General features: G+C 46.4%; 2 protein-coding genes across 3 annotated transcripts in view; one reads left to right on the top strand and one right to left on the bottom strand.

The window, feature by feature from the left end:
- RFC1 (replication factor C subunit 1) overlaps positions 1 to 15,218 on the top strand; it is a 67,314-nt gene extending 52,096 nt beyond the window's left edge. The window contains exons 16-27 of one of the 2 annotated variants that reach the window (XM_040966249.1): positions 1,368 to 1,482; positions 2,603 to 2,694; positions 2,848 to 2,985; positions 3,097 to 3,192; positions 3,325 to 3,423; positions 5,495 to 5,649; positions 5,770 to 5,887; positions 8,903 to 9,048; positions 10,799 to 11,012; positions 12,775 to 12,966; positions 13,064 to 13,066; positions 13,932 to 15,218. In XM_040966249.1, the coding sequence (XP_040822183.1) occupies positions 1,368 to 1,482; positions 2,603 to 2,694; positions 2,848 to 2,985; positions 3,097 to 3,192; positions 3,325 to 3,423; positions 5,495 to 5,649; positions 5,770 to 5,887; positions 8,903 to 9,048; positions 10,799 to 11,012; positions 12,775 to 12,966; positions 13,064 to 13,066; positions 13,932 to 14,015 (1,452 nt within the window). In that variant the 3' untranslated portion in view covers positions 14,016 to 15,218. The remainder of the gene's footprint in view (positions 1 to 1,367; positions 1,483 to 2,602; positions 2,695 to 2,847; positions 2,986 to 3,096; positions 3,193 to 3,324; positions 3,424 to 5,494; positions 5,650 to 5,769; positions 5,888 to 8,902; positions 9,049 to 10,798; positions 11,013 to 12,774; positions 12,967 to 13,063; positions 13,067 to 13,931) is intronic. The other variant, XM_040966248.1, reaches the window with a different exon arrangement.
- A 1,575-nt stretch (positions 15,219 to 16,793) lies between these two features.
- Positions 16,794 to 25,192, bottom strand: part of WDR19 (WD repeat domain 19) — a 60,771-nt gene continuing 52,372 nt past the window's right edge. The window contains exons 34-37 of the mRNA XM_040966247.1: positions 24,127 to 24,250; positions 23,495 to 23,571; positions 22,796 to 22,920; positions 16,794 to 17,115 (exon numbers count right to left, since the gene is read on the bottom strand). Of these exons, the coding sequence (XP_040822181.1) occupies positions 22,809 to 22,920; positions 23,495 to 23,571; positions 24,127 to 24,250 (313 nt within the window). The 3' untranslated portion in view covers positions 16,794 to 17,115; positions 22,796 to 22,808. The remainder of the gene's footprint in view (positions 17,116 to 22,795; positions 22,921 to 23,494; positions 23,572 to 24,126; positions 24,251 to 25,192) is intronic.

The following is a 25,192-nucleotide window of genomic DNA, read 5'->3' as shown; positions in this document are numbered from 1 at the left end:
ACAAAAGGAAGCCTTTTTTTTTTTTTTTCCCAATTGACAGGCAAAGAGAAAGTGAGAACAAGTGAGCAAGTAAGGTTCTGTTCTGTTCACTCTTCAGATTCCCGCAGTGGCTGAGGCTATGCTGGGACTGAAGCCAGGATGCATGGCTCAGTGTAGGACTCTTGGTGGGTCTCCCAGGATATGCAGTAGTAAGAAGCTGGGAGCCGGAGCCAGGATCAGACTCTAGTGTGAGCAACAGGCATCGTACATAATCTCTGTCCTAAACACTGCTTTTCTAAAACATTTTTTGTCATGAATATTTTTTTGATTCTGAGAAAGTTTTGCATTGTGTAGCGTTTGGATTTCAGATTTTTGGATTAGGGGTGCTTAACTGGTGAAGTCTATTCACATATTCCGAAATTTTAATGTAGAAAACATTTGAAATACTTCTGATTCCAAGCATTTTAGAGTAGGGAAATGCAGTCAGTAATATAAATGTCTCTAGACCATAAGAATGTCAATATTTTGTATATTCTTATAATAATCTTGTGCACTTATACATGACAGATGAAGCAGGACTAGAGAGTTTGGCTCAGTTGGAAGCCAGGTGGTCTGCCTCCAGGTTTGTTTTTTGCCATTATGGTACCGACTTGGTCTGCTGTATTGCTGCTGGCTCTCTGTCAGAGTTTATGTAATGACAGTCAGCATGATAGCATAAGGCGTTCGCTAGTGGTTTCTTTTATGGTCTGAGTGATGGGCTAGACTGGAAAATTAGATGTAAATCATAATGTATTTTTTAACAAACATTTTTTAAAACAAGCAAAGCAGTGTTCTTTCCTAGTTCTACAATTATATATCTGATTCTATTATTACCTTTGCCTTTTTTTTTTTTTTTTTGAGAATCAAGGAATTTTGTAAGCTGATCTGTTTGGGTGAATGAATCAGGATAACTTGAATATTTCTGATTTGAGAAGAAAATTGTATATTGGGGTAGTTTGAAGAAACAAAATTTACTTTTTAGTATCTTAAACTAGATGAGTTCTTTATTGAGTTCATGTGATAATTACATTGACCTTTGAGATTCAAGAAACAAACTGAAGAAACTTACGTATTCATATATGCTGTTCCATATGAGTGATTTACTAGCTAGGATTTTTAAAGCCACATGTGTATGTTTATGTTTCTGTGCCGTGTGTATGTCTGTGATATATTTAAAGTGTCTAATGTTAGGCATTTTTATATCTTATCGTGTTTTGTATCGTGTTTTGTATTTTACCCATAATTCTTTATATGATTTTTTTTTTGTATTTTCTTTCTTAACTTGGCAGTTTTTGTGCAAGGGGAACTAATTTGTATTATAATGTAATAGTTTCCAATATTTTGACCAGGAATTGGGATATAGCTACGTGGAGCTAAATGCAAGTGACACTCGAAGTAAGAACAGTCTGAAGGCGATTGTTGCCGAGTCCCTGAACAACACTAGCATCAAGGGCTTTTATTCCAGTAGGTGATATTTTTAATTGTTCTGTTGATGTTGTTATGTAAGAAAAACCATTTCAGTGCACTGTTTAGTAACCAACACTAACACTACTATTTGGCAGGCACTTTGCTAAATACTGGGGCTAACAAAAGATTCAGGCCTTTAATGTAGCTTTTTTTAAACAATTTAATTGAAAGGCAGATTGGGGGAGAGATTGACCTCATCTGCTGGTTCCTCCCCACATGCCTGCAGTGGCTGGAGCTGGGCATGACTCATGTTCAGAGACTGGAAGTGAATCTTTTGAAGAAAGAAAGAAAAAACTGACACAGAATGAGGAGTAAGAGAGTAATGTATGTAGGTCAAGACGTAGTGCATTGTGTTTAGGCATAGGGGTAAGCCACAGGTAAAAGGGGAAGTTCACTTGAAAGGCCTTGCAGAAGGTGAAAGATGAGCACAGAAGAAAAATGGAAGGCACAATGTGGAAGTGTCTCTGTGTTTCAGACTGTAGTCCGTGCTTCTTTATGAGCAGAGATCACTGGAAAGTAAGATACCCCAGTTACTGTACGTGCACTTGAATTCTTGCTGTTTTCAGTAGTAGAAAATCTTTGTGCAAAAAGAAATTTCTTGGGAAATGTTACTTCTGTACATGGCTTGTGGGAATGTAAAGTGAGTCTCAAAGTCATGTTATGGATCAGCATTGTGGTGTAGCTGGTTAAAGCCATGGCCTGCGATACCAGCACCACCAGGTCTCCCACCTGGGTGACAGGACCCCACACATTTGCATGGAGCATCTTCTGTTGCGTTTCCAGGCACCTTAGCAGGATGCTGGATTGGAAGTGGAGCAGTTTGTATCAGCACTCTGAAGTGGGATCCTGGCATACCAAGTGGCAGCTTACCCAGCTATGCCACAGCACTGACCCCATAGTTTTTAATGTGGAATTTTTAAAGCACATTTAAAGAGACTGACATCTGCCTCTGGGCAGAGAAACTAGGCATGGGAGTCAAGGAGAAGAAAGATTCTTTTCCTGCATACTCCTTTGACATTTGTTATGTTCTAGAATTTCCAGTGAAGCAGCAGTTTTTAGACATTATTATTTTCTAAACTGTTTCTGACCTGTCCCCCTGCTTCTCACCCTGGGTCAGGTGGTGCATCCCCTTCCGGAAGCACAAAACATGCTCTCATCATGGACGAAGTGGACGGCATGGCCGGCAACGAGGACCGGGGCGGAATTCAGGTCAGCGAGGCACCGTGCCTTGAGTGCCAGACTTCTGGCAGCATTTAATGCCGTCCTGATATAGGTGGCTGAGGCAAGATTACGAACCTCAAATGCATTGTGTGGTGTTTGTTAATTTTTTAAATACATTTTTGTTGTAAATTTACCTTTTAGGAACTAATTGGCTTGATAAAGCACACGAAAATTCCCATCATTTGTATGTGCAACGATAGAAATCACCCCAAGATCCGCTCTCTGGTTCATTATTGTTTTGATCTTCGTTTTCAAAGACCTCGAGTTGAACAAATTAAGGTATGATGGTTGAGTTTTCCTCCCCAAGCACACTGTTCTTTTTATTTCAAGATCCATTTTAAAAGATGCCTGAGGAAATTTTTGGTTGGTTCTCTTGATTGTCAATTTCAGGGTGCTATGATGTCTATTGCATTTAAAGAAGGCTTAAAGATCCCCCCTCCGGCTATGAATGAAATAATTTTAGGAGCCAATCAGGATATCAGACAGGTAAATTCAATCTGTGTTCCATGACCCCGTTGAATGACTTGTTGATCCTTTGGAAACAATGCCTCAGCCTCACTGCTAAGGGGAGTGGCCGTGTTTTCTTGTCCTGACATTGTCTTATTTCTGGTGTTTTAGGTTTTGCACAATCTGAGTATGTGGTGTGCACGAAGTAAGGCCCTCACCTACGACCAGGCCAAGGCTGATTCTCATAGGGCCAAAAAAGATATTAAACTGGTAAAAATAAATTTCCTGTCTTTCCCAAACCGAAGCACTTGTTTTGCAGCTAATTAACTTAGAACAGTTAATTAAGTTCTTTGGTACATGTGTAATACCTATGGATACTTATAAGATGGTTTACTGAGATTTCTGATTCAAATGAATTGGTTTTTTTTTTTTTTTTTTTTTGGATTATCAGCATCTGTTCTGCATGCTGAAGTTTTACATCTTATGTATCCTTCCCAGTTACAAAGTGGTTTTCCGGAGTGCCTAGTGAGTGTCTTTGGAGTTTGGAGTTCTTCCTTGTTCAGAATCATCTAATTCACATGGTTAGGTTTCACCACCCCTCTGAAACCAGAGGCCTGTTCATTTTACCTGGTTACTGGGAATTTGTTAGAACAACCATGAAGCATGTTTAATTTTGTCTGTATATTTTAAGAAATTAATGTACTTTAAAATATGCATTTATTTGAAAGGCAGGACTACAGAGAGAGGAGGAGATTAAAGAGGCTTCATTTGCTAGTTCACTTCCTAAATGGTCGTAGGTGCCAGAACGTGGCCGTTTTCAGCTGCTTTCCAGGTGCACTAGCTGTGGTCTGGATCAGAATGTGGACCAGTTGGGACTCCCGGCTGATCCCCATATGAAATGGTGTTGTGACAGGTGGCAGCTTAACTTGCTACAAAAATACCAGCCCCAGTGTACTTAAACATTTTTAGGGCAGCTTTTTGTTCACGTAGTTTAGAAGTAGGTACAGAGATTCCCTCTGTCCCCTGCCCATGCCCCACTCCCATGTGCACAGCCATTGTCAGCATGCAGCATCAGAGTGGTGCTTTTGTTACAACTGGTAGACATGTGCTGAATGGTCACTGTTACCAAAGGCCCATAGTTTATCTTAAGAATTCACTTAATATTAAACATTTTATGGGTTTTGACATGTTTCTACCATTATAGTATGACACTAAGCAGTTTCACTACCATAAAAATCCTTGGGCCTGGCGCTGTAACCTAGTGGCTAAAATCCCCACCTTGCACGTGTCTGGATCCCATATGGGTGCAGGTTCTAATCTCCGTAGCCCCAGTTCCCATCCAGCTCCCTGCTTAGGGCCTGGGAAGGCAGTCGAGGACAGCCCAAAGCCTTGGGACTCTGCACCCATGTAGGACCCTGGAAGAGGCCCCTGGCTTAGGATTGGCTCAGCTTCAGCCATTGTGGCCGCTTGGGGAGTGAATCATTGGTCCAGAGATCTTCCTCTCTGTATGTCTGACTTTCCAAGAATAATCCTTTTATGAAAAATTCTCTCTGTGGGCTGTGCATTGTGGTACAGTGGCTTCAGCTGCCATCTGGAACACCTGTACCCCATATTGGAGTGGGTTCATGTCCTGCCTTCCTGCTAATGCTGCTAGCAGGCAAGTGAACATTGCTGAATGTCTGGGTTCTGGTCACCTGCATCGGAGACCCTGGTAGAGTTTCCCCTGGCTGTTGTGGGCATTTGGGGAGTGAACTGTTGATGACAGATTCGTGTTGCCCCGTCTTTATCACTCTGCCTTTCAAATCAGTCAGTCAGTCAGTCCATCCTAGAAAAGAAACCCGTCCAGGCCTCCGGTCTTGCAGCCTGGGACAGACAGTAGTTTTTTCCCTGATTTCCCAGTTGTGCCCTTCCCCAGATGTCACATAGTTAGACTCGTACCGTGTATGTCCCGCTCAGGCTGTCTCATCACCGTTCAGGCGTGCTTCCTCCATGTCTTCTCATGACCTCGTCGCTCTTGTTGCTGTTACTGTGACAACTAAGATTCCATCGTCTGCCTGTGGCTCACTTCACCTACTGGAGGGCACCTTGACTAGCTTCCTACTTACAACGCTAGTAGAGCTGTGTGCAGGATGTTGAGTGGACACAATTTTCAGCTCATTTGGGTGGGAAGTGTATGTCCAGTTGTGCAGGAAACTGCCACACCTTCCTCTGAATGGCAACACCATTTTGCTGACTCTCTAGCAGTGGGATCTCTGGCTCTTCCCCATCCTCGCCAGCAAACAGTGTGGGGAATGCTGTGGGTTTGGGGCCCTCTAACAGGTGCATTTATCTTCTGTTCTAGGGCCCGTTTGATGTTGCCCGGAAAGTGTTTGCAGCTGGAGAGGAGACCGCACACATGTCACTAGCGGACAAATCCGATCTCTTTTTCCATGATTATTCCATCGCCCCCCTCTTTGTCCAGGAGAATTATGTACATGTGAAGCCTGTAGCTGCAGGGTGAGTGTTCGGAGCTGGCAAGCAGTAGGCGTAATATTGTTCCATCATTGCACAGGCCAGGTGCTGGAGAAAGGGTCGTGGGCTGTGAGAGTGGTATTACAGACTGCTTCTCTCCTGCAGGGGAGACATGAAAAAGCACTTGATGCTCTTAAGCCGAGCAGCTGATAGCATATGTGACGGGGACTTGGTGGACAGTCAGATCCGGAGCAAACAGAACTGGAGCCTTCTGCCCACACAGGTGAGTACAGCACTGTGCAGACTCTGCTAAAGAAAATGCTTTTTCAATCAAACCTTGGCTCCTGTAATGGTTTGAATCATCAGATTAACACGATGGCTCTTGTGACAAAAATAGAATCATATTCAGATGAAAATACTGAGTCATCACTGCTTGTTTAGAAAGCTGGAACTGATGCTGGCACTGTGCCATGGTGGGTTAAGGTACCCCTGGCGATGTCACCATCCCATGTGACTGCCAGTTCAAGTTCAGCTGCTCCTTTTCTAGTGTTTGTTCCTGCTAATGTGCCTGGGAAAGCACGGGATGCTGCCCCAAGTAGTTGGGCTCTGGATGAAGTTCCTGGCTTTGGGCTTGCCCTGCCCTGGCCAGCATGGTCTTCTGGGGACTGAACCAGCAGAAGGGAGATATTACTGTCTCTCCTTTTTGCTTGTCAAATAAATACATCTGGAAAGTGACAGTGGTGGGAGAGACAGAGAGCTTTCATCTGCTAGTTCACAGCCCATGTTACCATAACAGCTGGAGCTGGGTCAGTCCAAAGCCAAGATCCAGGAGCTCTATCCAGGTCTTCCACCTGGGTGTCAGGACCCCCAAAATGTGTGCCATTCTGCTGCTTTCCCAGGTGTGCTGGTGAGGAGTTGGCTTGAAGTGGCGCACCTGGGACTTGAACCAGTACCCATCTGGGATGCTAGTGTTGCAGGAGGCAGCTGAGTGGGCTGCACCGCAGCACTGGCTCTAGACTTACTTTTTAATGTTTCATACATGTTTTCACATAAACGGACGCAAGAAAATAGGAAGGTTAGATTTAGGGTATGGCTAAGATGAATAGAAAGTTTCATTGTCAGTGTTTATCTTGAGAATCTGCTTCTTTTGTGTCATTCTTGGCTCTCCCAGATGAGCACTAAACAACTCCTCCCTGAAGAGATGGCAGCCAGGGTACACCAAAGCATCTGATATTCCCTTCCTAACCACGGAGGTACCTTTGTATTGGGAATTGTATGTAGGATGAAGTATTTAACTCAAAAAGAATTTGGGGCAGGAAGCATTTGGTACAGTGCTTAACACACTGCTTGGCGTGCCCACGTCTTACCTTGCAGTACTTGTGTTTGAGTCCCAGCTCTGCTTCTGATCGCAGCTTCCTGCTATTCAGCCCAGGAGGTAGTGGTGAGGACTCAAGTATTTAGTTCCCTGCTGCCCATGCAGGAGCCCCAGGTTAGTTTCAGGCTCCTAGAAGCGACCTGGCCCACCTCTGGTTGTACTAGGCATTGGAAAGTGAACCAGCAGATTCATTTTTTTTTTCTTTATTTTTGACAATCTTTACATAGTTAATTAGGGCACAGAGGGTCAAGGGCTACAGGAAAGTGGGTGAGACTATTATTTTCACATTTTTTTCCCTGTATCTGGGGTAAAGGGAGAAGCCCCGCCCAGTCTCTCACCCATCCCAGGTCCCTGATGTGGGGCATGCTCCGAGGTTCTTGCTCAAGTGGTTTTGATAGTTCAACAGTTATGAATTGCTTCTAATCTCGCCATTCCAAACACAATGAGATCGCTGCAGAATCTGCTGATTGACATAGTCCATCTTAGAGTGTGTTTGGCCAGTTTTTCACTGCCAACACATGGCTGGGGTAGTTGATTGATTTGTTCTGTCCTCTCTTGTGGTGCCAGGTGTCCTCTGCAGGTGCCGAAGGACTGCCATATCCTACATGTGCAGCTGGATATGCTCTCCACCAGCAGATTCATTATTGAGTGATATTTGTTCTTATTGGTACCACATTGTCGACCTATGGATTAACAAGGAGTTCCCTAAAGGCCTACCTCCTTCTAATTCTGCCCGCACACTGCTTGAAAACAAAAAAACATAAACTCGTGGAGCTGATGGGCCATCCTCCACTGCTTTCCCAGGCCACAGGCAGGAAGCTGGATGAGAAATAGAGTAGCCGGGACACACTGGCTCCCTTATGGGATCACTGCACATGCAAGGCAAGGATTTTAGCCACTAGGCTATTGCACCAGGCCCTATTTATTTTGTTTTAAGTTTTTAAAAAATATTTTTATTATTTAAAAAATGTTTAAATACTTTATAGGAAAAATGAATGCATGAAAATACTCCCTAAAGCATTAGTTCTGATAGCAAAAAATGAAAGATCTCCAAGTCAGACATGAGAATGATGAATTACGGTTCAAGGGTGTTTATAAAATATTATGCCACCTTTACAATTATGTGTAAGATTTGGAGGGGGTGGGGTTTGGGCCCTCATGGTTGGGCTGCAGGCATCCTGGTCAGAGTTCAGCTGTGAGCTTCAGCTCTGAGCTGCGGATTCCCTGCCCTTGCAGGCCCTGGCTGGCGGCAAGCGATGGCTTTGGTGTTGAAGGCTTGCGGCCTACACGGGGGGAGCGGACGGAGTGCGGCTCCTCACTGCAGCAGGGTCTAGCCCTGGCCTTTGCGGGCATTTGCAGAGTAAACCAGTGGGCGGGTATTCTGCTTCTAAAAAGGAATTACAGATGTTACCTGACACGAAGAAATGCTTATTAGAGACTACTACTAGACTAAAGCAGGATGTAAAGCACACAGAGTCTCCTTCCAACGTTTAGAAAAGTGAAAACTTTGGATATAGAAGATACTGAAAGATTGTTTTTTCTCTCAATTGGTAATTTGATTTTCTGGTTGTTAGGCCTTTCACATGTTAACCTCCCTGTGCGGTCAATTGCTTATGTTGGAGATAGTCACTTTCTCCTGGAGCTAATTCTTGGCTGTGCCGTTGGCATTCTGGGCCAACCGGTGTGTGGGGCCGAGACTCGGGCTCAGTTGGTCCAGCCTCCCTGCAGGTGTGGCTGCAGTGGTGGTTGTCTGAGGGGGAGGTGTGTGTGCCGGCGGCTCAGAGACAGGGACGGGCTCCAGCGGCCTCTCTGGAGGTGTCAGGGCAGCATTTTCCGAAGGCTTGGGGGAGGACAGCGGGCGGCTAAGGGGGTAACTTGGTACTGGACATCTGTGCTGAACTGTAATTGATTTTTTTTTCCCAGGCTATTTATGCCAGTGTTCTTCCTGGAGAATTGATGAGAGGGTACATGACTCAGTTTCCCACCTTTCCAAGCTGGCTGGGCAAATATTCATCTACAGGCAAGCATGACCGCATCGTTCAGGACCTGGCCCTGCACATGAGTCTCAGGTGAGCGGGCCGTCCACGTTTCGGGAAGATTTATTGGAATGTGGTATATTTAACCATTCTCCAGTGGGAATGGCAAGAGTCATTTTTTAAATTTTAATGTATTGCTAGCTAGCTAAATGGTCCTCAAGTTTTGTGGGCTCATGTTTTATCATTTGTAAGCAATATGACACTTGCTTTATCATTTAAAAGGATACTTTGGAGAGTAAAGCCAGGGCATGGTCATAACTATGTTACCGCATTAAGATCAACTTTTAAAGTGGTGGAATTCTGAGGGAATGTTCTTATTTGTTGTTATTGTGATTATAGCTATTTCTAGTATGAGTAACTTTGCAGAAATAGAATAATTAAGCTTTGTTTAAAGAAACGAACCCATGGACGGGGCCAGTGCTGGGACAGTGATGCCTGTGCGCTTGCGTCCCTGTGGGCCTCAGTTCCAGCCCTGGCTGATGCACCTGGGCAAGTAGCAGAGGATGACCTGCTGGGGTCCTTGGCCTGTGAGGTAAAGCCGCAGCTGCTCCTGCCTCTGGCAGCTGTTTGGAAGTGAACCAGCATGGAAAATACCCCGCTCTGTGTCTCTCTCTTTCCCCACCCATCTCTGTAACTCTGCCTTTCAAATAGTTTTTGAAGAAAAAAATAATCTAGTTTTTACTTGTCTTAGTGGTAAACTTAGCTGGTCATTTGGGAAAGGTAGCGGTAATGTCAGAGTGATCAGAAGGTGCTCCCTGCTGGCTGGCCTTGCGGCTTGGGAAGGGACAGTCATCGGCTGCCTGGCTGAGCATACCCATGTCCCGGATTCAGGTGGTGGGCTCGGGTACCTGCTTCCAGCTCCTGACTCTGGCGTCCTGCTAATGTGCCTCCTGGGAGGCCGTGGGCAGTGGCTTGCGTACTTGGGTCCCCGCCGCCCGCTGCCCGCCGCCCGCATGGGGGACCTGCCCTGAGTGCCTGGCCCCCAGCCCAGCCCTGGCTGCGTGTAGGTGTATGGGCAGCAAACCAGTGGATAGGACCTCTTTATTTTTAATCTGTCTCTGTGTGTGTCTGTCTGAAAAAAAAAAATACGGTAAGTACACATATACATAAACATGAATAAAAATTTCTTGAAGATGGAGACACTTGGGTTGGAAAGATTTATTAGGGCAGTGTCCTTGAAATACTTCTTTCAGTCACTTTTCTGTCTGTGATGCACACAGGAGACAAAGAGTCATTGATTTTATTTTTGACATTCTAATTCCCAGGAGGCCAGACACTGTCTTCCTAACTCTGGCCAGTCTGGGTCACTCTGATTCTATAGGAAGGTTCTGTGTACTTTTTAATTTTTAAAATTTTGGCAAAACTTTGCTACTAAAGCCTAAGATTTCAGTGGAACAGTGTTAGGAGGTATGTGGGACGCATTCATGGCTAATTTTTGTGTGGTAATCGGAGAGCAGAAGGTGTTACACGCCCTTGCCCAGGAAGTGGCAGGGGTGTTTGAGGCGGCTGACCTCGCTGCCTTGGATGTGCCTTGGATAGAGTGATCTGTGGCCATCATAAATACGGGCAGAGACAACCCTGTAATATGGAAGTAGAATCCCATTTCTTTTTCAGCCTCTAATCCAGGTAAGTGAAAAGTCCTTTGAACACGCTGGAATGCTAGGCTCTCCTTGTTCCAGTTCTTACACAGCAGGTGTCCCCCTGAGCACTGTTACAGTTAGGTCAGACTTTGCCCAGTTAGCTGGCTCAGTGTGGACACGTACATGGTATGCTTGGGTTTCAGAACTTATTCCAGCAAGAGGACTGTAAACATGGATTACCTGTCACACCTACGGGATGCACTTGTACAGCCCTTGATCTCACAAGGGGTAGAAGGTGTCCAGGATGTTGTTGCACTTATGGACGCGTATTACTTGATGAAGGAAGACTTTGAGAGCATCATGGAAATCAGCAGCTGGGGTGGCAAACCCAGTTCCTTTTCCAAGTTGGATCCCAAGGTAAATTGTGTCACCTGCTGATTATTTGTCCCGCTGTCATTGCCAGGTTTATACCACCAGTATTTCAGAGATGTTCTAGATGCTTTTCCTAAAGGTCACTTTCCCCCTTAAATGTTGCATCCCACAGTCTATGCTTGCTGAAGATACCATTTGAGTACAAGAGTAAGAATTGACTTCTGGATTTGATTTCACAGTTTGTATTTTATATTTTTGCTTTATGCTTAGTGGAGGGCAGAAATAAATCCAGGGTGGAGGGTGGGGCAGATAGAGGTGAGTCTGTGATCAGATTAGGAAGACCAGGCTGGGGAAGTGAGAACAAAGTGCTGGTAACATTCACTGGCTAAGGACTTTAAACAGGGTTTTTTCTCCCCCTCCATTCTAGAGTGTGGATATTAGTAGTTATTTCGGCTGGATCATCTCTGTGGTCAGGTATCCCCTCTTCTAGTGAGTCCAGAGAACACTGTGATCTCATGGATGTGTGCTTGCTGTGATTCACTCTCGTGCATCCTTACCTAATGCTGCTTTCAGATACATGTTCTGCAGCTCACCTGCCTTCATGGCTATTTGTAAATTCCCACAATAGACATCCAATGTTGGGACTTATGCATTAATTGTGGAATTAGGAAGTTCAGGCTTTTAAAGTTACTTAGTATCTTGGAGTAACTACTTGCTAAGGCAAAGGCATCATATGTATTCTGTGGTAATTCATGGTACCCTGTTAAGAGGTTTTCTGGAATTTATTGATTCATTGATTATCTTATTTTTATTAGAAATGTGGAGGATATTTAGTAGGTAAAAATATGATTATAAGTAAATTTTCTGCTTGCTTAAAGTTCACACATGCTGATGCTTGATTTTCTTTTTCTTTTTTTAAAGTAAAGGGTTCTGTTAAGGAAATTATGAAAAATATTGCGGCGCAGTGCAGTAGTCTAGTGGCTAAAGTCCCATGGGATTTGCACGTGCTGGGATCCCATATGGATGCTGGTTCATATCCCAGGAGCCCCGCTTCCCATCCAGCTCCCTGATTGTGACCTGGGAAAGCATTTGAGGATGTCCAAAAACCTTAGGACTCTGCACCTGTGTGGGAGACCTGAAAGAGGCTCCTGGCTCCTAGCTTCGTACTGGTTTAGCTCCGGCCATTGTGGCCACTTGGTGAGTGAACCAGTAGATGAAAGATCTTTGTCTCTCCTTCTCTCTCTGTATATCTGCCTTTCCAATAAAAATAAACAAATCTTTTAAAAAGAGGAAAATATTGAACTTCTCCATAGAAAAATGCACAAATTTTTATTTTTAAACATTTATAAGATTTATTTATTTGCTTGGAAGGCAGAGTTGCAGAGGGAAAGGGAGGGGCAGCGGGAGAAAAAGGGAACCTGCCATCTGTTGACTGACTCCCCAGATGGCGCAACAGTTAGAGCTAGGTCAGGCTGAAGCCAGGAGCTGCTGGCTTGTCTCCCATGTAGGTGCAGGGCCCAAATACTCGGGCCGTTCTCCATGGTCTTCTCAGCCACATTAGCAGGGAGCTGGACCAGAAATGCAGCAGCCAGAACTCAAGCAGGTGCCAGTATGGGATGCTGGTGCCATAAGGTGGTGGCTTTACTTGCTGTGCCACAGCGCTGGCCCCACATTATTTACATTTTATCTGAATACGTGTGCATGTTTTGCAAAGCTGCTGGTGCTCTGATGTCTTTCAGAGGCTTTGGGCTTGCAGGTACACAGCCGCTGCCTGACCCTTAGCTTTCTGCCTGTCCCTCTTCTGCAGGTGAAAGCTGCCTTCACGAGAGCGTACAATAAGGAGGCCCACCTTACTCCATACTCCCTTCAGGCCGTCAGGGCGTCGCGCCACAGCCTGGGAGCCTCCTTGGATTCCGAGTACAGCGAGGACGTGCCTGAAGAGGACTCCCAGTCCGACGAGAAGGACCAAGATGCCATAGAAACGGACGCAATGATCAAGGTAGGGTTTGCAGCCTCACACAGGAATGGTTTCAAAGCAGATGGTCTTGTGATTCTGCGTTGAACTTGCTCTGTGAGTAACCGGACTATTTAGTAAGCAGGTGAGAAAGTGGAAATTGCTTCTGTACGTTGTTGCTCAGGGCTGTGGGTGGAGCAGGGATAGATTTCATTTTTATAAGCACTCAGCTTCTCCATGCAGTGCAGAGCCAAGCAGCAGGATGACCGGCCATCTGGTGCTCGGAAAAGCACCACTCGTGTGGTTACTGCTCTGTGCTCTTATCCACACACACTCCCACAGCATCTTCCGGAAGAACAGCTGGAACCAAGCAGCTTCCCCGTCTTGCTGCTGGAGTTTTGCTGTAGCCACTGAGCTACAGAGCGTTTCTCAGAGCAGAATGTCTTCAAGACCTGCCGGGACAGGTTGCCATCAGTCACGTTGGCAGCCTGGTGTTTGCAGCAGGCCTCTGCTGTGGGTGTGGCTTCGTGCCCCTCCCTGGTTCTGTGTGTGCAGAGCCGGGGGCGGTCCCTGTGGGGGCGGGGGATGGGAGCCGTAGTCCTCTTTCCCTCCTTCTCTTGTCCTTCACCCAACAAATGTGTGAACCAGGAAGGAAAAGGAAATTTTTCATGTAAACACTACTCCTTTTTTGGTAAGCATCCTTTGCTTAGTGTTTTTTTCAGCGTACCTGGGTTCTGAAGCCAAGCAGCAGCCTGAAAGGGGAGCTGTGTGGGTTCTAGACTCTGACTAGCATTGCCGTTTTTACTGGTGGCTTTGGAAGGCTGTGACAAGTACAGGTGTTCCTTCGAAGCAAGCTCACCCTGGGCAACGAATCAGATATCGATGGGTGTAACCTCTTCTCCAGAATAATTGAGATGCAGTTAAGAGATTAGATCATTGTGGGAGCAAAGTTATTTCATTTATTAATAACACAGCTTTAACTATTTTATGCTTCTTTTCTCCCCCAACAGAAAAAGACAAAATCTGCAAAGTCTTCAAAACCAGAAAAAGATAAGGAATCCAGAAAAGGAAAAGGAAAAAATTCAAAGAAATGAAACTTTTTTTTATAACTACTCAACAGCCACTTTTTTATTCACCCTTCTGACCAGTCTTGCTGGGCTGGAGAAAGCGTTTATTTTCAGAAAAAGGCTTTTCTTTTCCAAAGGAACCACGTTTTAGCATAATGGGATGACCTGGTGGTCCCATTATAGAGGGCGGTACAGCTAGGGTGTATCCAGCAGACTCACATACACCTCTCATAGAGGTCTCTAGGACTGCCTGTCCTCCACTCTCCCCGTCAATCATACGGCTGCGCATTCATTAGAACTAGAAGCTGCGTGTGGACTTTGAGGTCAGATTTTAGTTAACAATAGTAAGCTTGGAAGCAGTGCTTACCAAAGCATATTTTGTAGACTGAAGAATTTATCCTAATGGCCTTTATAGGACCAATGCTGATTTTTTAAAAAAGAGAAATATAATTCTTATTATGTGGGGGAAATTTTGTAAATAAATCATCATCGTACAAAACAGTCACCACCCAGAACTGGGGTATTCTTTGTACATTGCCAAGTATCTTACAAAGTGTAAGTTAGGAATAAAATTGTTCCATATGACCCATGTACAAATTCTGAAGATTGTCATTTTGTACAGCAAAGTATCACATTGGTATATTACTTGTTAATTTGCAAATGATTGGATAAGCAAGCTTACCATGGTTCTTCCCAACCAGCTGTGTGAAACATAAGTTGGCTTAAAGTCAGAGCCCCGGACTTCCCGTGTGGGTGCTGCCCGTCCCCGGGCAGGGTGAGGCCTTCCCGGAGAGGCTCTCGGCTGTTCCTGGAGGGAGGAGCGGCTGCAGGAAGATGGGGTTCAAGGTGAGTCAGAATCTCGGGCTCTCTCTGCCAGGAGACGGAACGAACACTGGCTTTGGACACATCTGTCCCCAGGAGCTCCATTTCTGTTCTGTGATTCCACAAGCCATCAGAAGCTTGGAGTGTCCCTGTGACAGATTGTGGAGTGGCCTTGAGGCTGTGGCCTGGAAGCCGGCAGTCAAGCTGTTTCTGCATCCTGTGAATGCTCAGAGATGTGTCACCTCTGGGCCACAAGAACCATAAAATAAGGGTAGTTGGCCCTGCCTTTTAACAAACTGGTAGGCTTGTTTGCGAGATGAGACCATAAGTTCTTGAGACATTTTAGTGTATAAAAACGTCTTTTATGGAGATTAATTCATTATTGAAATAAAATCACCATAAGCTTTTGCTTCCTCAGCCATGTTCCTCTCTTTTCAAGCCCAGCTTCTGACTTTTCTACTTCAGTGATGTGGGCTGGAGTGGCTTGTGCATTTTTTGTGCTTTGGGTGTGTGAGTCATGTCTCCCCAGCAGGGGGAGCAGCTCTGTCCTTGCTGGCTGGGATTGCAATTCTCGATGCGGTAAATGCAGACCAGCACAGTTTGTGTGAGGTACATTTCTGTTGGAATTAGAGATTGGGGATGTATTCTTCAAGGCCGACAGCTCAAATCTGACTGCTCTTGAAGTTCCTGTGACCGTGAGGTGAGTGAATGAGGGGCTGGGGTGCGTGGTGGCAGACGTGGAACTACATGGTCTGTATTGTGGTTCACCCTTGCTTGGTGCCACCGGGAAGGCCTTTTGGAGCAACCCAATGCTGCACACCATCTTTGCAGCATAAAACTGTATCCTTTTGAGATCCCCTGTGACCTCATGACCTTGCTGTTGTGTTAGCTATAGACGTTAACCTTCCTGTTAGTAAATCTTGGCAGTCTTGGAGCAAGCCTGTGTGTGACATCATCACAACTTGTTACAGCTGTGGACTGTAACAGCTGCGACTGTTACAACTTGTTAACAGTTGCAAACCACTGTGGTCTGGATGCTGGGATGGAGACCCCCAGAGGTGCAGAGTGTTAGCAAGGCGAGACCTTTGGACAGTGATGGGGTCAGATGCCCTGTGAGGTAAGATGTGGACACACCCTCTCCCTCTCCGCCAAGTGGGGCTGAGCCTGCCCCCTAGCAATGCCTGTGTGGGTCTGCCTCATCCTGAACTGTGAGCCCCAGGTTTTCTGTGTGCAAGGCTGGCTTCTCCTGAGTGCTGTGCTGTAATAGCAGCTCTGTCCTTGCTGGCTGGGATTGTAATTCTCGTGTAAGACGGGCGTGTTGTGTACTAGGATTGGTATTTCAGTTTTTGGTGAGGCGATGCCTATCAGTGAAAATTAGTTTAACAAATGAAATGTGGGGTTCTCGCCCGTGGGAATGGGGTCTGCGGTTCTTGTGAACCTTCTCACATGATGTAGGGAGAAGCGGGGGATCGTGGGTGGTTCTGACACTAGTAACTTGTGTCACTTAGCGAGGCCAAGACCACTACCTTGCCACTCAGGCGGGCAGTACGGGGCTCAAGGCCTCACGGAGGTGGGATGCTGGCACTCTGCACCCTGACCTGGACTCACAGGTACCCTTGCAGTGGTCAGGCTGCTGTAGTGTAAGCTCACGCCCTGCGCTTTGGGCCCAGCCTTGCCTGCGCATCACTGTCGGCCGCTTGGGCTTTGTTGCTGTTACAGTGGGTGGGAAGAAATTGCGTGCTGTGGAAGGAAAGGTTTGGGAGAGGTGTGTGTGATCTGAGGTAGGGGGAGGTGCCTGGTGATGCGTGTCTTCAGAGGAACTTATTCTTCATTCTTTCAAAGCTTCATCTTACTTTGATGTTCTGGACCTGGTTCTGTTAAGTAGCTTTTGATTTGTATAAACTGCACGTTCCAGACTTTTTTTTAAACCTTTGCAACATCTGTGCCAACTTCTTGCTGTGTTTCAAAGTTTTCCTTTAAATACAAGAAAACACTGCAAAATCCAGTAATAAATTTTATTTTAAAGGAGGTATTTCAGAAATACAAAAGCTATCAAAAAGCTGAGTATTTACATTTCTATTGTAGGTTCCTGGTAACAGTGCAGACGCTAGAATATGCAGGGCTGCAGAGGGGACGTACAGAGCACGCGCACGGCGGGGTTGTGTGTCGTTTGCAGCCTGCAGGTAGTGTACCGATTTGGAGCAGTCAGTCCCACCCGTGTCCAGGAAGGAGCGTCTCCTAAGGTCACGAGGGGTGGACTCACGGTCCCCGTGGGGCAAAGGCTGTCTTCTCAGAGCCACGGGATCTGGAAGGGAGACATGAGGTGCGGGCCTGTAGAGGCTGGCTGGTAAGTGACTGCCCTTCGTTGCCGAAGCCTCCGGGCAGAACAGCAAGCAGCATCTCCATTAGGCATCCGCAGCCTGCCCTATTGCGGGTTTGAGGACCAGCCTTGGGCAGGCTGTTGAGCCTGTACGTTGCAGTGGGAAGGACGGCGTTTGGCCTGGTGGGTGAAGCGAAGCACCTGCTTCCCCTCACAGAGACCCTGGGTAACTGGCTCCTGCTCCTCGCTGATGTGGACTCCTGGAGGCAAGTGGTGCCAGCGCTGGGTGAGCCCTGAGCATTGTGGGCACATGGGGGGTGAGCCACTGCATTGGAACACTCCCAAGGAAGGAAGTACATCTTACTTAAAAAAAACAGGGAAAGCAAGAAAATATAGAAATAGCAAATGTGTGAGCAAATATATAGCTATATTTTTCTTACAACTAAAGAACAGTGATATTGTTTATCCAGGTTTTTTTTTTTTTTGATTTTATTTATTGGGAAAGAGTAAGAGAAATAAAGGGAGAGATAAGGTTTATCTGCTGATTCACTCCACAAATGGTTGCAACAGCTTGGGCTGGAGCAGCCTAAAGCTTGGAACCAGAAATTCCATCTTGGTCTCTCACATGGGTGGCAGGGAACTGGATGGAGCAGGTGGGACTCAAGCCAGAGCTTGAACATCTATGTGATATGGACATCACAGGCAATAGCTTACTGCACTGTGCCACCAGTTACAGGTTTTATATTACATATGAGCGTACTTCAGAAGGCTCACTGAGGTGCTGCCTGCACTGCTGGCATTCAAGCAGGTGCCAGCTTGGGTTCTCACTGCTTCACTTCTGAACTGGCTCCCTGATATGTGCCTGGGAACGCAGTGGAGAATGGCCCAAGTCTTTGGGCCCTTGTGCCCACATGGGAGACCCAGAAAGAAGCTCCTGGTTCCAGGATCAGCCCAGCTCGTTTCAACCATTTGGGGAGTAGGCCAATAAATGGAAAAAATCTGTCTCGCCCTTTGAAATAAGTCTTTTTAAGTTCATGGAAAATAGAATTGTTCCTGCTGCTAAAATATTTTTAAAAGACTTTGGGGTGGTGTTGTGGTATAGCAAGTTGGATCTACCTGTGACACAGGCATCCCATGTAAGTGTTGGGGTGTGTCCCAGCTGCTCTTCTTCTGGGAAAGCTCCCTTTTCATGGTCTGGGAAAGCAGCATCAGATAGCCAAAGTGTACAGGCCACTGCACCTGCAGAGGAGACCCAGGAAATGCTCCTGGCTTTGTGCTGGTCCAGCTTTAGTCATTGTGGCCATCTGGGAAGTGAACCAGCTGATGGAAGGTCTTTAGGTCTGGCTTTCCAATTAAAAACAAAACAAAACTTTAAAGATTTATTTTTATTGCAAAGGAAGATTTACAGGGAGAAGGAAAGACAAAGATACTGTTTGCTGGTTCACTCCCTAAGTGGTTGCAATGGCTGGAGCTGAGCCAATCTGAAGATAGAAGCTTCTGGGTCCCCTGCAGGCTTTGGACTGTCCTCTACTGCTCTCCCAGGACACAAGGAGGGAGCTGGAAGGAGAGTGGAGCAGCCAGCATATGAATGGTGCCCCTATGGGATCCTGGTGCTTACAAAGGAAGGACCCCAGCCACTAGGCTATCAGATTGGGCTCCAAATTGATTTTTTAAAAAATTATTTATTTGGGCCCGGCATGATGGCGCAGTGGTTAAGGTCCTTGCCTTGCATGCCTGGAATCCCATATGGGCGCCGGTTCTAGTCCCGGCAGCTCCACTTCCCATCCAGCTCCCTGCCTGCGGCCCAGGAAAGCAGTCAAGGATGGCCCAAAGCTTTGGGACCCTGCACCCCCATGGGAGACCCGGAGGAGGCTCCTGGCTTCAGATCAGCATAGCATTGGCCGTTGTGCTCACTTGGGGAGTGAATCATCGGACGGAAGATCTTCCTCTCTGTCTCTCCTCTCTGTATATCCGCCTTTCCAATAAAAGAATAATAAAAGTAAATCTTTAAAAAAAATTATTTATTTGAAAGGCATTACAGAGAAATATCTTTAATCTGCTGGTGTACTCCCTAAATGGCTGTAACAGCTAGGGCTGGGCCAGGCACCAGAAGCTCCATTTGAGTCTCCCCTAAGGGTGGCAGGGGGCCATTCCTTGGGCCATTCTCTGCTCCTTTCCCAGGCTTGGTAGCAGAGAACTGGATCAGAAGTGGAGCAGCCAGGACTCAAACTGGAGTACCTGAATGAGACACCAGCATTGTAACTAGTAGCTTAGCCTACTGAGCCAAAATACCTCTGCAAAAAGATCTTGAGGTCCATTCGTAGATGAGGTCTTTGTTTTCCCCTTCCATTGGAAAGTCATATACAGAGAGGATCTTCTGTCCACTGATTCTCTCCTCAAGCAGCCGCAATGGCTGGAGCTGAGCTGAGCTAAAGCCAGGAGCTCAGAGCCTCCTCTTGGTCTCCCACACAGGTGCTGGGTCCCAAGGTCCTGGGCCGTCCTCCACTGCTTTCCCAGGCCACAAGCAGGGAACTGGATGGGAAGTGGGGCCACCGGGATTAGAACCAGCATCCATATGGGATCCCGGTGCGTGCAAGGGGAAGACCTTATGAAAAATGTTTATTATTAAAAAACTGCATAGATTAAAAACTCCATTTTTCCATTGTTGAATTTGTTACCTGTATGTGAAATAGGATGTTAATGTGGTTTGTAAATATAGGTAAAAAGGCAATAGTTGAATCAACTGAAACTGATTAACCAACAGAAGTACAGAGAACAAGAACAGATAAATAAGGTATACTTAAATTACTATACAATTATATTCTAAGTGTTCTTTATAAATGTGAAAACAATATACCAAATGGTGTAAGAGCCAGAAATGCTTCAGAATGATACCTATGTCATGATCAATGAGCTTATCCCTAAAAACAAAACTTGATTTTAACAGTCAAAAAGCAGCATATTTATTTTAATGGCATGAAGCAGAAAACTCATTTGTTAAATCACCTCCAAGCAAAGCAGGAATAGAGGGCAGCTTCTGAAATGAGTCAAAGGCCTTCATGGAAACCCTGTCATAGACAACACAGCGGTGAATTACAGTGAGCCCCCGTCCATGGGATCCACCAAGTACAGACAGAAAAAAAGACTGTGTGTCCAACAGATGCAGACTTTGGTCATCATTTCCTCAACAATGTAGGTACCATTTAACTATTATGGATGTGAGTTTATAAGATTTGTGCACCTCCAGGAATAGTGTGATCCTGGAACCGATCCCAGTGGATCTCAAGGGGTGACTGACTGGAATGCCTTCTTCCAGTAGTGGAAACAAGAGTGTTGACTAGACAAAGGAGCCTCGCTCATGAGATGAGAAGAAATAAAAACCATCAGGGTTAGGAAGAAGTATTTTTTCATGCAGAAAATCAGAAGGAATCTTAGCAGAGCCCTGGGACGTCCACCTCCACTGTGCACATTATGCAACTGGGCAGTGCCAATGGGAACATGATGTGATCTCCATATTTTATTTTGTGGTGAAGAGGAAGGGATTTTTTTCAGATGTGAACAGAATTCCACCCGTGATGAACCTGGGAGAGAAGCTTGAGCCCCGATGTGATGGTGGCTCTCGTCAACAAGGTGACTGCAGGGTTGGGGGAAGGCCGTGCCCTGGCTGCTAAGCCAGGCACTGCAAGGTAATAACTGTATGCTGCTGCGTAATGCTAAATTCACGACAATCTGTTACAAAATTTGTAATAGGAAACCAAAATAATTTCCTCCTAATTTGAGAATTCAACAAGCTGCTTCTAAGATTTTTTATAGAATTGGAAAGAATTAAGAGTCATCAAGGGCTCAGCGTGGTAGCCTAGCAGCTAAAGTCCTTGCCTTGTACGTGCTAGGATCCCATGTAGGCGCCGGTTCTAATCCCGGTAGCTCTACTTCCCATCCAGCTCCCTGCTTGTGGCCTGGGAAAGCAGTCGAGGACGGCCCAAAGCCTTGGGACCCTGCACCCGCGTGGGAGATCCGGAAGAAGCTCCTGGCTTCGGATTGGTGTGGCTCTGGCCGTTGCGGCCACTTGGGGAATGAATCAGAGACTGAGAATCTTCCTCTCTATATCTTGCAAATAAAAATAAAACCTTTAAAAGAGAAAGTCACCAAAAGTCTTGAGAAACAATGACAAAGGTGGGTTAATTCCTGACTCATACAGCCACATTCATCAAGATAATGTGGATTGGGAGCAAACAGGAGAGGCCCCAGGAACAGACCCACTTAAGGCACTGCCGATTCTCTGCAGCCCCCAAGGCGTGCAGTGGAAAAGGAAAGGACTTTAGCACGTGGGTGTTCTACTGGATCTCCATTTGAGGGAAGAAACCCTGAACCCACATTCAAGATGGATTACAGATGTAGAGTATCTAGAAGAAACAAAAATATACCTGGCTTGGGAATTGGTAAACGTTTTTCCAAGCTAGTCCACAGAAAGCAATAAACAATTTAAAAACTGATCATTGTAATTCACCAAAGCATAGTCCCTTCAAAAATACCAATCAGAAGGGTCAGAGTAGGAAAAAAAATTTAAGTACCAAATATTAGAATTTGTATCTAGAGAAAAGGAATTTAACAATGCAAAATGACAACCCAGTGCCAGTGGGAAACTGTCTTCTCTTCAGATGGTGCTGAGTAACTGTAATCTGCATACAAAAGAAAGAAGTTGGAAGTTGGACCCCTTTCTCACACCATACACAAATGCTGAATGAGCTGAAGACCTAAGGTGCTGGTGAGAAGTTTAACAGTCCCACAGTCCTCATGATGGTGCTTTAAGCCATGATTATTTTCAGATAACACCAGAAGCACAAGCAACCGAAGGAGAAAACATTTCATCAAAACACTTCTGTGCCTCAAGTATCTGCAAACATCAGACCAAGTGTATTTAGCATAAAGAACTTGCAGTTCAACAAAAAGACAACCCTTTCAAGAAGTGAGTGGGGTGCCTGATGTACTAAAAGCCTTCCCAGTGTTGTGCATACTGTCGGCTCAGCCTGAGAGGTCCTTAGAGAAATGCATATTCAGGCTCAAATGAGTTACCACTCCACACTGCTGGGATGGCTACACTCAAAGGCAGGCAGCTGTTGGCACAGATGTGAAGAGAAGGAACCTTTGAGCACTGCTGATGGGACTGTAAGATGGGAAATGAATCCAGTGGATGGGCCCACTGGGGCTGCAACACTAGGTAGATTTGCCTGAGATGGGGTGAGATGGGGAGGCTGGGGCCAGCTCACATGTAGCTTAGGGACAAAAAGCCATTGGCAGTTTCAGGAGGGGAACCAGATAACTGGGGGAGATGAATCAAGGTGGCACCAAGGGTTTCTTTCCTGGCCAGTTGGTCATTTGCTCATGTAGCATTTACTGCAGGAGGGCAGACTGTGAGTGGGGAAGACATAGGATTGTATTTTAACCAGGTTAGGTTTGAGATGCTGCGTTGCAAAGTATTCCCACTTCTTAAGTAGAAATCTCCAGGTTCTAGCAGGGTCTTTCCCAGCTGGAGACTGCATTTCCTTGCCTGCCTGTGGTATGTCTGGCCACATGAGAACAAGAGGTCAGAGGTCTCGGCCACGAAGCAGAGTGTGCTCCGTGGGCCCTGGTGTCCTGGGAGGCAGGTGGCTGAGCTGGCTCTTACCTGCACAGGCTGTTCACGGCTCCACCTCTGTGTGCAGGTACTGGGTACAGTCTGAAAATTTTTTCAGCTGAGTAGCGTTTAACCTCTCTGAACACATCGGGCATGTGTTTTCAGTGTTTAACATGCTGTTTGAGGAAGAAAATAGAGAATGTATTGAATTTCATATTAAGCTGACCCAAAACTAACCAACTATTTTTTAGCTGTATCTCTTAACACATGCTCACTGTGCAACCTAAGAATTAATTATCTTAGGGGCTGGCATTGTGGCATAATGTGTTGGTTCAAGTACCAGCTGCTCCATTTCCCATCCAGTTCTCTGCTACTGTGAATGGCAAAGTAACAGAAGATGGCCCAAGTCCTTAGGGCCCTGTATCCATGTGGAAAACCTGGACGAAGCATCTGGCTCTTTGTTTGGGTCTGGCTCTGCCCTGGCTGCTGGGACCATCTGGGGAGTGAGCCAACAGATTTATTTGTGGGTTTTCCATCACCCCACTCCACTCCACCCCTCGCCCCATAACTTTGCCTTTCAAGTAAATCAGCCTTTGAAAAACGAAAAAACTCTACCAACAGTCAGGAAGATGGTTCTGGAAGGAGACTTGGGGCTTTAGGGATCGTTAGAAACATGCGCAGATAGGGAGACTGTGGGATAAAAGGCCCATTTTTGGATGAATCTGGGCGAATCAAAGACCATGTACTTACATCTTAAATTCTGAGTACAGGGCAGGGAAGTCGCAGTGTGGGCACACTGTCCAGTCATCTTTCAACATGTGTCGACCCTGGAAACAGTACAGTTACAACTGAAAATCATCTTTATTTTGAACCCTCTCACCTGTGTTCATCACAGCAGCTCAAGTAGAGCTGAAAGCCAGACGTGACTGGGGCACGGTGGCTCTCTCATAGGTAGGTAATGGACTGAGAGGACCTCATTACTGCATCTCTTTAAAAAGCAAACCTCTGCTAATCCAGTGGTTAACAGCACCACTGGGTAAGTGCTGCAGCCTGCCAGGAGTGGCTGCAGGGGCTCAAGCTGGTCACCGTGTGTTGCTGTGTCTAGGCAGGCACTGCTACTTGGGAACTGAGCAAGGTAGAGCAACAATACCAGGGGTGCAACTAAGAGGCAGAAAAAAAATCCCATGTGAGCCCAGGACTCTGCTCCCTACTCCTGCCCCACTGCCCTGCAGTGCCCTCCCTGGAGGGCTGTGTGCTGACTAACTTTCAGTTGATCATAGTTATGTGCTTAATGTGGCAGAGACTCTGCAAGTAAGATCATCTCATAAGTGAAGGTCCTGTTGGCATATGTCCAGCAAAAAATGAAATTATCAAAAACTTACAGTCGCAATGCAATATGGGATGTTATTTTTACAACCAGGACAGAGGAGCTCACACTCTGGCAGAGGGAATTCACAGAAAGGACATGGGGTCGTAGCCTCCTCCGTCTCAGATGTGTCGGGTCGCCTGCGGGCAGGAAGTGCATGTCATTAAAACACTTTATCGCCTCATGTATGCTAACAAACCATATTTGGCACATGTAGTAGCAAGCTCACGTACTTCTGCACAGGCTCCGGAAAGATCTGAGGGGCTGGCTTTCCACCAGCCACTGTCCTGGCTCCAGGGAGGAGAGTACTTGAGACATGTGTTCAGGGTCTACTTACAGTGCCATGTGGGAGCAGGAATTCACAGACGGTGGGAATTTCAGGGTGGGCCTGTCTACCTGTGCTATTGGAGGGCAGAGCTTGGCATTTTTCTTGTCTTTCCTTTTTGTGTAAATGAGTGGGAAAGGTCATGCAGTGCTGCCTGACAGACTGTAGCTAATGGAAACGGCCATACGTGAAGTTGGGAGGTCCCAGCTTGGACCACTTGGCAAGTGGCGAGATCTCTTCCAAGCCAGGCCCTAAGCCACGTGGGCCTGAGCCCTCGGGGTCAGTGGGATTTTCTAGTTACCATCTCTTCCCACCTCACTGTCCGTGCTAGCAGGCTTGCTGTGCTGATTGGGCGCGGGGAGCACACATTTAGCCTGTGAGGACAAGGGCCTGGGGCTGGATGGCAACCTGACGAGCCATCACTGCTGCCTTCCGCAGTCTGCAGCCGACAGGGAACTAGACTGCTGGGCTTCTGCTACCCATGTGGGAGCACTGGGCTGAGCTCCCAGCCCTGACCGTCGCACTCGGGGATGACGGCGAGCAGGGGGAGCCCTTCAGGGTCTCTCAGATTTTCCTAAGGACTGTTCTGTGTCATCCTATCCAGCTCAGAGTCCAGGGGCCAGGAAGCGTTGGCTCCCCCTTGACTTCCCTTGGCTAAGGTCTGAGTCCCCCATGCCACCCCTTGTGAAGAAGAGATAACTCCAAACTAACACACTGGTTACTGTTCCTTCACTGCTTTCTGCAGTGAGACAAGTGT

This window comes from Ochotona curzoniae, unplaced genomic scaffold (assembly GCF_017591425.1).
Source record: "Ochotona curzoniae isolate NIBS_2020 unplaced genomic scaffold, NIBS_Ocur_1.0 scaffold_4505, whole genome shotgun sequence".
In the NCBI taxonomy this organism is placed as follows: domain Eukaryota; kingdom Metazoa; phylum Chordata; class Mammalia; order Lagomorpha; family Ochotonidae; genus Ochotona; species Ochotona curzoniae.
Note: the sequence above shows the minus strand (reverse complement) of the source record. Positions and strands in the feature narration are given on the sequence as shown.